Below are 11,489 nucleotides of genomic sequence, written 5' to 3'. Positions count from 1 at the left end.
TTACCCAAATAACTTTCTTTTTTCTTTCTTTTTATTTTTTTCTAAGTGATCCAATCAACCAAACTATAATGTTGTGGCATAGCATGTGACTCTAAAATCTAAATTATGATGCGAATAATATAAGTTAAGTTAGTTAAATTGGGTTTTCAGAAATTAATCACACAATATATTATTAATCATTCTAGCCTGCTTGCCTCTGACGTGTCAAAATCTTGCAGCGTGCTATTAGTGTTGAAAGCGTGTTGGCGATCGGTCCCATGATACAAAAAATCAATCATCAATCAAAAAAAATCCCAAGCTTATGAAATTTCAAATTCACTAAAACGAAATCAAGAAATCATCGAATTCCTAGAGTTTTGATCAGTTTGATTCCGGCCGATCGTGTTTGAAGCCGGCGAAGAATGGATCTCAGTAGAATGAGCCGGGAGCAGATAACGCTGGTCGGAGTAGGCTTCTGCGTGATGGTGACAATGCATTTCACGGTTCAACTGTTGTCTCAGCATCTCTTTTACTGGAAAAACCCTAAGGAACAGAAAGCTATAGTCATAATTATTCTTATGGCGCCAATTTATGCTGTTGATTCTTTTGTAGGCTTGTTGGATATTAGAGGCAGCAAAGCCTTCTTCATGCTTCTTGACTCCGTTAAGGAGTGTTATGAGGCTTTGGTTAGTGTCTCTCGCACTCGCTCATTTACTTGTTGTTTGTGTGTTTGGATAATTAGGAATTCAAGTGTTTGAGAGTGTGTTTGTGTGCAGGTGATTGCTAAGTTTATGGCTTTGATGTATAGTTACTTGAATATATCAATTAGCAATAATATTGTGCCGGATGGAATTAAAGGAAGAGAGATTCATCATTCATTTCCAATGACTCTTTTCCAGGTATGTGTTGTTTTATACAGCTTATGTGGGAAGAGCTTCTAGTATTAAAGCTTTATTGGTTATTCAATTGTTATATGGTGTTTTGGATGGTCGTTAGAACCTCATACTTTTATCAGCTTATAAACAAGCTTCAATATTTGACTCTTCTAATAGAGGCAAAGAAATTAGGAAAGACACAAATGCATCCAGATATATCATGATCGATTAGTGGAATGGTTAATTTCATGAATATCACTTACATGGCAAAACCACAAGTTTCCTGCTTAGGGTTCAGCAGTGCCCCTGATTTCCGATTCAAGTTCACAAAGTGGTTAGGAAGATTTCTGAGTTATCCAAAAGAAAAAAAAGAGTTCCATTTTCAACAGATGTTTATGGTTAAATTGGTAAGAAAGATAATGGAGAATATTTTTTTTTATTTTCTGTTCTTATTAGTTTACTGTAAAAATCTCTCAACTAATCAGGGAGGAAATGTGGTAACTTATTCTTTTTATGGTGTTTGTTGTTGTTACACGTGATTTACAGCTGATGTGATGAAAGCCGGATCTGAATGCAAATTATAGTTTTGGTTTGTTTAAATGATTTGAAACTTAATGACCAAATGGTTGTAATTTTGACACTCTTTTCACAAATTGCAGCCTCGTACGGTCCGACTGGATCGCCATACACTGAAGCTTCTCAAATATTGGACATGGCAGTTTGTTGTTATCCGCCCAATATGTTCCATCTTGATGATCACATTACAAATTCTTGGGATGTATCCAACTTGGTTGAGCTGGACATTTACCATCATTCTGAACATTTCTGTTTCATTGGCATTATATTCTTTGGTGATCTTTTACCACGTTTTTGCAAAAGAGCTGGCACCACACAAGCCACTTGCGAAGTTCATGTGCATCAAAGGCATTGTTTTCTTTTGCTTTTGGCAGGTAAAATCTCTCACCCTATTCCTTTTCACAACAGATAAGTTTATTTTGATCTTCAAAAGAAGTTGAAATGCAAACCCCAAAGGTTCTCAAGGACACAAGAGCCCTTAAAAATTGTAAACAACAGAGCACCAGCATAAAAACTACTCCAGTATATCACAGCATAGAATAGATGAATAGGCAAAGGCTGTAGCATTTTCGATTACTATGTAAGCAGAACTGCAACCTATAGCTAGCATTTGGGGACCTTCTGTAGTCCTCTTCTTTAAAAAAAAAAAAAAAAATTCATTGCTTAATTCAAGATGGTGGAGAAGTTTCTCTTTGTGGAGTCAACCTAGAAAGTTCTAGTGTTAAATGCTAACATAAGCAAGTGTGTCTGGATCACCTGAATTTTAATGGACCATTTAGCATCATTTTAATTGATTGAGTCCTTGTTTAGCTGGATGCCTCAGAATGTACTTCCTGATATGGGCTTCAGGCCTCAAGTTATTGTGTCTTTTGGAAAAAGGCTTCGTCATTTTATTGACTTGCTTTTGGACTTGCGAAGGAAAAAATGTAATGATTAAGCCTCATGAACACCTTTAAATTCTTGATATTGATTCAAGTGGCAGATTGAAAGCTTTTTGTCGTTCTATTGACCTTCAACTTGTTTTTAGGTAACTCTATTCGCCAATGACTGGGAAGAAGTTTAAGCACTTAATTTCTTTTGATAGGAGTTCTAAGAATCAAGTAATTGGATTAAGTAATCTTAAAGAGTGATTACAGTAATTGCTTTGGCTGCAATTGCTTGGAAGTTGCAGTGATTTGAATGATCGGAGTACCCGTCACGATAACATGGAGTTGACGGTTGCCTTTTTTCTACCTTAGTTTCCATTCTGCCCAAATTTCCATTTTTTCTTTGATTTGTTTTTCATAAACACTATTGCATGAATACCATTTCTTGCTCACAAATGCCATATTTGTTCTTTTGACAATTGCAGGGTGTGGTGCTTGAGATACTGGCAGCCGTTGGCATCATTCGGTCTCATCATTTCTGGTTAGACGTTGAGCACATTGAGGAAGCTATTCAGAATGTATTAGTGTGTCTGGAAATGGTAGTCTTCGCTGTTTTCCAGCAGTACGCATACCATGTTGCACCCTACAGTGGAGATGTTGTAGCGAAGTTGAAAATGAAGAAGAAGGAGTGACACACGAAGCCCAAAAACAATGATGAACTCCATGTGTATGAATCCAAACACATCATTTAGGTTGTATTCCTTCTTTGTGGCACTTGGTTATGAAAGTATAAACGCAGGTTGCACTTTTCTGTTGCTGGGTTTTCTGTGAGATAGACTGGAGAATGTGTTACAGAACAAATACAGGTGTATTATTAGAACTGGTTGTATTGCTAAATTTTTGGGCTTTTGAGGTAGAGTTGGTGGCCCAAATCTCGCATACATTTTGAGGTAATTTTATTTTCAGAGGGATATGCTCATACGAAACAAATAAAAGGCTTTTTTTCATGTTTTATCGCAATAAAAACTTTTTATTAAAAAAGTTAGGATCGTTTAAAGATATTGGACAATCTTCTGGCCCCTCAAAACACATGATTGCGTATAGCTTAAATGCACTGGTTACAGTGCAACCTCAATTATTAATTTATATCCTCCTCCTCCAACTCCATAATGCAATCCAATTCATAGGTCAGCCAGCTTCTATTCTGGTGGTCTTGTTGAACCAATTCCTAAAAACATGTTAATAATTTTATAACAATAATGTTTCACACACAAGTTGAGATCCTAACCGATATAATTGTGTATGTATAACGTTAATTCAAATTGGTGATATAATTGTGTATTTATAACGTTAATTCAAATTGGTGATGTGAACCGTATACAATCTGACCAAGTATGCTATTTCCTCGATCTTACAGCAACATTATTTTTTTTATTTATGACCGAGGTGTCCAAGTCAGTTTGCACTTACCTCAACTAATTTTCGGGGTTTATTGAATACCCTACAAACCTAATGTTTCAGGGTAAGTTATAAATGTGGTATGTGACCCCAAAGTGATTCGAACCTAAGAAATCAATAAAAGGAACAAACCCTCTTGAACGATAGAACAATCATTTTACAACACCCTAATTGAATATGGGAATGGGATAAGTGGGCTCACCTGATGATTTATGGCAGCCTTGGGTTGGCTTAAGTATCAACGGAGCGTTTGAAAGTTCTCCAAGTGGTGCATTTTGATTTCTAAAGAAGCCACTGAGGTTGAGGTCAAACACTAGAGAACAAAGCATAATGGAATTTTTATCATAATCAAATTTCAAATCTAAAACCATACGGAAATGGTTGAGTATGAAAAATCACAAAAAGATGGCGCCATGTCCAGTTTAGGGCCCATGGACCCATTTACATGCATTTTAAAATATGAAGTCATCTCATCACCTTTGTATAAACATTCCCAAAATCATTTCTTTTGGACTAAAAAAGGAATTCAGAATCTCACAACTATAAGCTTGGAAGTAAAGTAGTTCCATAATGTACCATTAAACAAATAAAATGGAATTTATTCTCTTTTGTTCTTTTTGTTAAATATTAATCACAAAACTTATGTTAACAAAAAATTAATGTAAAAATCTATTTGATATTGTTAATTTTTATATTATGAGTAATTTTATCAGGAGGGGTTATGTGAGGTCACAAAAGAGAATCATATTATGAGTAATTTTTTTTTTATGATCAGGATGTCTGAGCTAACTTGTTTGTACCTTAATTAATCTTTAAGACCTATTAAACATCCTACAAATCCAATGTTTCAAAGTAAACCATAAATATAATAAGTGAAACTCATAAAATCAACGAAAGGAGCAAACATTTTTAATCGTGAAGCCAAACCCTTGTCAATACAATGAAAGTTTTACTTCATGTCAAGTGTTGTTAGAGCTTGCATTTGTCATGAGTTAATAAATTTTATCATTTCAAATTTATTATTTTAATGAATGAAAGTATTACACATTTTTATTATTTCAAAAATTTAAAAAAAAAAAATCATTATTTAATCAAACATTGAGAAATTAATGTCAATTAACTCTTAACACAATTGAATATCTATATTCCAAAATTATTGGTATATCTGTTAATTACATAAGAATAATAAAAAATAGTGTTACCAAACATTCTATTGAATAATGAATTAAATATTAAAAAAAATAATAATAAAGAAGGAAATATAATGATGGAGTTTGCAGTCAACTATGCTTAGCTTCATGATTCCAATAACATTAGGTATACTTAAAAATCCAAATTTTCTTTTTAGTTTCCTTTCTGAGCAACCAAACACAAAATTGGCCATCAATTCAAAGGCCACTCACCAAAAGCCACCAAAGGGAGGACCCATTAGCACGCGTGTGCGTACACGCGACTATCCAAAGTCCAAACGTTTAACAAAGTATACAACATACTCGAAAGAACCCACTTTGGACTTTGCCATTTCTCTTCTTATTCCTTCTTTTCTTTTCTGTCTCACTGTCTGTACAAAAACAAAGAAATATTGAGTTTTTGCAGAGAAAGGAAGAAACTTTTTAGCATGAACGAGAAGGCTAACGTTTCTAAAGAGCTTAATGCTAAGCACAGAAAGGTTTCTTTTTTTTTTCCATTTGTATTTGTGTACATGTTTTTATTCTTTAGTTGGGTTTGATTTCTTGTTTTGAATTTTGGTTTCTTTTATGATTATGAATCTTGTTTTTGGCATATAAGTTTGTTTACTTGGTTGCGAAGTTTGAGTCTTTCCACTTTTTATCATTATTAATGTTTATAGAGTTTAGCAATGCATGAATTGAATGGCCATGCTTAATCTGTTTATATTTTCCTTTTTATTTGGATTCATATTTGATCATAGTACAAATTTGAATTAGTTTTGCTCTGGTTTAGATTTAGGTCCTGAGCAGCCTTAGGTTCTGTTTGAAATTGTTTTTCCTTTCATGGTCAACCCACTAGTTTTCTTTTACCCTTCAAATCATTAGTTCTGCTTAGCTGGGAAGCCCTGAGTAATTTAGAAAGTGAGAGTTAGTCTATATAAGTATTGATATTTGCCTCATGTTAATTAACCAATAATGAAAGTTGTTTGATGTCCATGATATAGCTGTCAAAAGGGTTTGGTGATACCAGTTTGTCTGAAACCAAGGCCCACTATGTGGGTTGTAACTCATTAGGAATTTGATGATGGTCATCTGGCTTTTGTGCGCAAATACATAACAGCTGTGGATTGTGTTAGATGTTGTATAATATATGTTATGCTTTAGCTTAGGCTTGTATTTTACTGAATTGTGAAGTTCATAAGCATCACAATAAGTTCTGAGTTAAATTGAACAAGCACTATGCACTTTTTTTTTTTAATCTTTACAATTCGTTAAATGGTTTTCCTTTTAGTACAAAAGATGCCCTGTGCATGGTTGTTCAGGAAAGATAATAATTTCTCTCAGTTAGCTACACACATAGATCATGTAAACTAGTGAAGTTTCTAGGATTCCTCTACTTAAAAATAACTGTAGTTAACCATTGCTTAGATGATTAAATGTTTATAGAAATTCTGTTTACTGCTACTTTCTTAGACTTCCTATGACATAAACATTTTTGTCTTAGACAAAGAGTTCAGACATTTATGATTTTATGATTAAACTGGACCTTTTTCCTTTTCCTTGCTGCTAACAACACAGTCCAATGTATGATATAGGTTTAAGCATGGTAAATTTAGGTTTTATCTTCTCAGTTTTCCTTTATTAATTTCTGATTAAAGGAAATGTTTGCTTTGGAAATGAGCACCTTCTTCCATTCTCAAATATTGGAATATTAAGATGAGACATAAATGATATATTTGCAACATTTGATCTGAAGCTGTTATGTAAATTTTTTGCCCCATATGTTCCCATATTTTTTATTGCTAATCCAGCATCTGTCGTCACTCATTTTTCCTATAGACTGGTAACAATGATACCAGTCATTTTTCATTTCCCATATCTCTCATTTTTTATTTTTTTTTCAAAATTACTTAATATTTTTGTTAAATATTGGAATATTACTGTCTCTCTCCAATTTTGGTTTCAATGATTATTTTTTTGTATCTCTTCAACATTGTTCAGTTAAAGTTATGATTTGACAGATAAAAGTGAGGAATTTTCTTGTGATTTTATATTGGTGCCAATTTGTGAAAGAAAAGAATTTTTAGTTGAGACTTAGATTCAAGGGAAAAGAAAGAACTACATAGATGGTTTTACTTAATAATTTCTTCTGTGCAAATATTTTTACCAACCGACAAGACTGACACTCAAATAAGTTTGGTGCTGGTTTTGTAGTCAACCTATTGAGTGATGTGGTCAATCAGAATTATCTCTTTTTAATAATTTTTCTTTTTGGGGGTCCTTTTATCTCCATTTTTCAAGTAGTTTATTTAGTTTGGTGCTTTATTTGCAGATCTTGGAGAGCCTTTTAAAATTACCAGAAAACCGAGAGTGTGCTGACTGTAAAACCAAGTAGGTATCTACAACCAAAAAAAAAAAATGTTGTTAGTCTGTTTGTATTAAAGGAATTAACACAAGTGCTCAAATAGTGAAGATTGGGGAAAGAGATAGAACAATATCAGAGTTTTGATACCATATGCTTCAGTTCAGATCCTGTAGCATATATTGGATCGTTGAGTTATATCTTTTTTTTTCTTTTTTTTTTGGTATAGCTTGAGATGTTCTAACTTGTACTGTTGGCTTGGGTGTCATGCAGAGCCCCAAGATGGGCAAGTGTGAATCTGGGAATTTTCATATGCATGCAATGTTCAGGGGTCCACAGAAGTCTTGGAGTACACATATCAAAGGTGGGATATATTGTTTCTTGCTTTTAGTATCTGCTTATTTTGCTTGTTTTCTGAGTCATACCATAAAACAATTAAGTTTTGGCAACTAGAGGTTCATATATATATTTTGTATTATCTTGTTGCAGGTGAGATCTGCCACTTTAGACACTTGGCTTCCGGAGCAGGTCGCATTTATTCAATGTATGTTTCTCTTATTTATGTATATACCATTGATGTCAAGTCAGTTCTAAGTAAAAGTTGTAAGGTGCTGAAAATAACTTTTGTTTATTTTTGTCTGCAGCTATGGGGAATGAGAAATCAAACAGCTACTGGGAAGCAGAGTTGCCTCCTAATTATGACAGAGTTAGAATTGAGAATTTCATTCGTGCAAAGTATGCTTCATAGAATACCACTGCGAGTAGTAATTTGTTGCTTTATTCTATTTACTGCATTATGATCAATAAGAGAATTACCTGATGATGGGCTCAAGGGAGTTTACGTTATTCATTAGGTATCAAGATAAGAAATGGGTTCCTAGGAATGGGAAAGCAAGATCTCCTTCAAGGGCGACTGAAGAGAAGGTTTCAGTTCATAGTCTGCGAAATGCAAATATTGGGCAAAGATTTACAAATAACATAAATCATGTTTCCGAAGAGAGGAATATTGCTCAGCTCCCCATTCCAAATAACCACAACATTCCTGCTTCAAAACCTAGTACTCCAGCAACCATTAAAGTAGTTCAGCAGGTGGATAGAATTTTCTCATTTGGTCTTTCTTAATGATCACCAATATATTCATTTTATCCAGCTTCAATAGTTATTTCTGTCTATAGATGCAATATATCTGTGAATCAAGTATAGGAAACAATATTATCAAAACCAGAAAACTACTTTACCTTGTTTTGATGCAATTTTAAATGTTAAAAGCGGTGGAAGTTATTGAATTTGTTTTTATTTAGCTAAGAAGCAAAAATACATTGGAAACAATATAGTTTGAGATTTTCCAACAGATTGAAGTGCCTGATGACACAAAAATACGCTAGATTATATGTGAGACGAACCTTGTAAATCACTGATTTATTGTTAGAGATATGTGAATCCTGTGGTCTAAAGCCCCCTCTTTTCTGGTTTTCTAAAGACTAATGAGTTAATACTTGTTAAGCAGGTAAAACCTGATCCGAAGACCCAAGAATCTGTGCAGAATCCAGAACCAGCAGTCTCAAAGGCTGAATTGACAAAGCAGGAAGCTACTACTACTTCAGTTGTTACACAACGCAAAGTAGATTATGCTACTGATCTTTTTAATTTGCTTTCCATGGATGATTCAAGAGAAAATGATGCCAAGACTTCTACTGATACAAACACATGGGCCAATTTCCAATGTATATTTCTTTTCCTAATAATATTGTAAAACAAATTATTGCTACTTTTTATGTATTCCCCTTAGTTGGTTTTTCACTTAAATGCTTCCTTAATTATGTTTAATTAGTTTTGTTGTTAACTTTAACTATGAACCTTCTTAACTTGCAGCTACAAATGCAAAATCAACTGCGGAGATAAGTAATTTATCAAAAACAACTGCAGAGATAAGTAATTCATCAAAAACAACTAAGAGCAAGACACAATCCAAGTCCAACTATGGACTTGAGGATCTATTTTTAGAGTCACCATCAGTCCCATCCATTTCAGAAAACCCCCAGAAAGAAGTGAATAGTGATATCATGAACCTCTTTGAAAAGGTAAATTTTGCCAATTTTCTTGTTCAAGTTTTGAGAAGCACCTATACATTGGTCGGTTGTTGCAATGGAGGTTCTATCTAAAGACTCACCACTGGTTACACCATCCTTTTCTATTGAAGACTGATTCATGAGAGGCATATATATTTAGCATGGGACTTACTAAAGCAGATCTTTATAGTTTGACCATGTGGAGTGCTGGTGTTTTTTTTTAACAATTTTTCGCCTTGACCAGTTTGACCTTGGTAGCAAGTCTCTAGTTAGTGTTCTGTTGAAGGAGATGAAAAATGAAAACTTAGTCTAAAAATTTTAAATTTTGTAAACCTTGTTGCCGTACCTTTTACTAATGACTATCTATGTAGTCTGTGTTCTTATCATTTTAGTTTGGGGAATTTGTGCAGTCTAAAATGGTGTCTCCATTTTCTACCCATCAACAGCAAGTTGCTATGCTTGCCCAGCAACAGTCCTTACTCATAGCTGCTTCGGCAAAATCTACTGGTGGACCTCAAACCTTCCCTGTCAATGTACAGCAACCTGTCTCTAATGGTACTTACTTGCCGACTCATAATTGGGGATTTCATGGCCATCAAGTTCCAGGAATGATGATGCCAATCAATAATCAGCAAAAATATGTACAGGTTAAACTCGTGAAATGCTAAATTTCAAGTAATTTCAGGTTGAAACTCCCTCTCTTATCATGTTATTGTCTTTTTGTACCAGATGGGAAATGGTCAATACACATATCCAGCAGGGAATTTAGTTAATCTTCCAACACCCAGGTAAACTGATGGATTCATCATGGTCACTAGAATTTTCCTTCATATTGTCTTTACTGGTTTAGTTTTTAAAGATTTTACGAGTTAAGATAGGCTAAATGTCACAGTTTCCAGAAAAAGAAAAATAAATAAACAAGTGCAAAGTCATAATCATGGAGCTGTTTGTGCTCTTGCGTATCTGTACGTGTTTAATATCTCATTATATGTCAGCCCTGAAAGAGGTCAAAAGACTGAAATAAGTCAATGATTGTATTTTGACTATAAATTACGTCAATGACAAGTTGTTCAAGGAGTTCAACGAACAGACCAAGAAATCTTTGGTGGTTACCCAGATCATGTGGCAATTTACATATTTTGAAAGGTTTTGAAACCTTCTTTATGTGTGTCGACTCTCGAGTTGCAAATCACAATGCATTATTTCTGCAGCCACAGCGATCAAAGATTAGGGATCATCCCTCAGTTCCCAATTCCATTAGCTATGATTTGTCATAGAGGTCTTTGTTCATGTGCTCAACATTCATACCTGTGTTTATCCTAGAGTCAGAATTCACCATAAAATTAAATGTCATATTAGCCTTAATCATGCATGTGTATGCCTTGAATGTGTGGCTGTAATGTTCATTTTGTGACATTTAGATAATTTATTTTATTATCTCCATTTGATTCTGCAGCATGAATACACAATGGCCAATGGCTCCAGTCAATGGCGTAGCAAATATTAGAGCAAGTACCAGGCCTCCTACAGCGCCTTCAGATTATGATTTTTCATCTTTAACACAAGGAATGTTTACAAGACGATGATCAATTCCAAGTCATGGGTATACAGATTCTCATTATTATTCCTCCTTATAGCAGAAATGTATAAATCACAGAAAACAATGAGAGAAAAAAAAACTGAGTGCATTCATTCTTCTTTATTTCAATCTTAATAAATTTTTTTTTTTTTTTTTCATGGGGGTAGGGGATTTATTTTATTGGGTTATTGGCTTCATTTGTGTCTCTGGATTTGTCTGTAAAATAAAGTTAGTTTATACATACCTCGGTATTTGATTGAAATTATATATCATATAAAACATAAATTAATATTATGTTCTTGGTGAGTTGATGTACCTTACTACCTTACAATAAAAAAAAGGGCCCCGGCCCGGGCATATGATGGCCTGGGCCCGAAAAAGTATACCCCGGGCTGGGCTCGAGCTTTGGTAGGCCTGGCCCAGACCCGGCGGTATTATAAGAACCTTTATAAACTTACAGATAAACCCATGAAAAATTATATAACTCCTAAAAAACTACAGATGGCCCCTGAGAAGATAATCAGAAAAGTTCTGTTGAAGGAAAAATTGAGAAAGC

At 34.2% G+C, this 11,489-nt stretch overlaps 2 protein-coding genes across 4 annotated transcripts; both read left to right on the top strand.

Annotated features, from left to right (window-relative positions):
* The first annotated feature begins 330 nt into the window (after positions 1–330).
* On the top strand, positions 331–3,286 carry LOC116106992 (transmembrane protein 184 homolog DDB_G0279555-like). Its single transcript, XM_031393304.1, has 4 exons — positions 331–665; positions 756–878; positions 1,514–1,804; positions 2,782–3,286. Exons 1-4 carry the CDS (start codon positions 402–404, stop codon positions 2,986–2,988), a joined length of 885 nt encoding a protein of 294 aa, XP_031249164.1. The 5' UTR covers positions 331–401; the 3' UTR covers positions 2,989–3,286.
* Positions 3,287–5,242: 1,956 nt separating this feature from the next.
* LOC116107716 (ADP-ribosylation factor GTPase-activating protein AGD5-like) lies at positions 5,243–11,023 on the top strand. Of its 3 annotated transcripts, none has more exons than XM_031394010.1 (11): positions 5,243–5,423; positions 7,256–7,314; positions 7,559–7,649; positions 7,775–7,829; positions 7,930–8,020; positions 8,140–8,374; positions 8,790–9,009; positions 9,158–9,366; positions 9,765–10,001; positions 10,084–10,142; positions 10,811–11,023. In XM_031394010.1, the coding sequence occupies exons 1-11, from the start codon at positions 5,373–5,375 to the stop codon at positions 10,938–10,940; spliced, it is 1,437 nt and encodes a 478-aa protein (XP_031249870.1). In that variant the 5' UTR covers positions 5,243–5,372; the 3' UTR covers positions 10,941–11,023. The 3 variants fall into 3 exon arrangements, with proteins under 3 accessions (XP_031249870.1, XP_031249879.1, XP_031249887.1); XM_031394019.1 differs by having other exon boundaries at positions 5,248–5,423; positions 8,793–9,009; XM_031394027.1 differs by lacking the exon at positions 7,256–7,314 and having other exon boundaries at positions 5,253–5,423.
* Positions 11,024–11,489: the final 466 nt, after the last annotated feature.

Source organism: Pistacia vera, unplaced genomic scaffold (assembly GCF_008641045.1).
Source record: "Pistacia vera cultivar Batoury unplaced genomic scaffold, PisVer_v2 Contig117, whole genome shotgun sequence".
Classification (NCBI taxonomy): Eukaryota; Viridiplantae; Streptophyta; class Magnoliopsida; order Sapindales; family Anacardiaceae; genus Pistacia; species Pistacia vera.
This window is presented reverse-complemented; position numbering and strand designations above follow the sequence as displayed.

What these genes read in the sequence shown, in the direction of transcription:
- LOC116107716 (XM_031394010.1), top strand. Translation starts at nt 5,373, where the DNA reads ATGAACGAGAAGGCTAACGTTTCTAAAGAGCTTAATGCTAAGCACAGA. An exon ending in GAGAATTTCATTCGTGCAAA is followed by an intron (nt 8,021 to 8,139) that starts GTATGCTTCATA and finishes GTTATTCATTAG; the next exon opens with GTATCAAGATAAGAAATGGG. An exon ending in ATCAGCAAAAATATGTACAG is followed by an intron (nt 10,002 to 10,083) that starts GTTAAACTCGTG and finishes TTTTTGTACCAG; the next exon opens with ATGGGAAATGGTCAATACAC.
- LOC116106992 (XM_031393304.1), top strand. Translation starts at nt 402, where the DNA reads ATGGATCTCAGTAGAATGAGCCGGGAGCAGATAACGCTGGTCGGAGTA. An exon ending in AGGAGTGTTATGAGGCTTTG is followed by an intron (nt 666 to 755) that starts GTTAGTGTCTCT and finishes GTTTGTGTGCAG; the next exon opens with GTGATTGCTAAGTTTATGGC. An exon ending in TTCCAATGACTCTTTTCCAG is followed by an intron (nt 879 to 1,513) that starts GTATGTGTTGTT and finishes CACAAATTGCAG; the next exon opens with CCTCGTACGGTCCGACTGGA.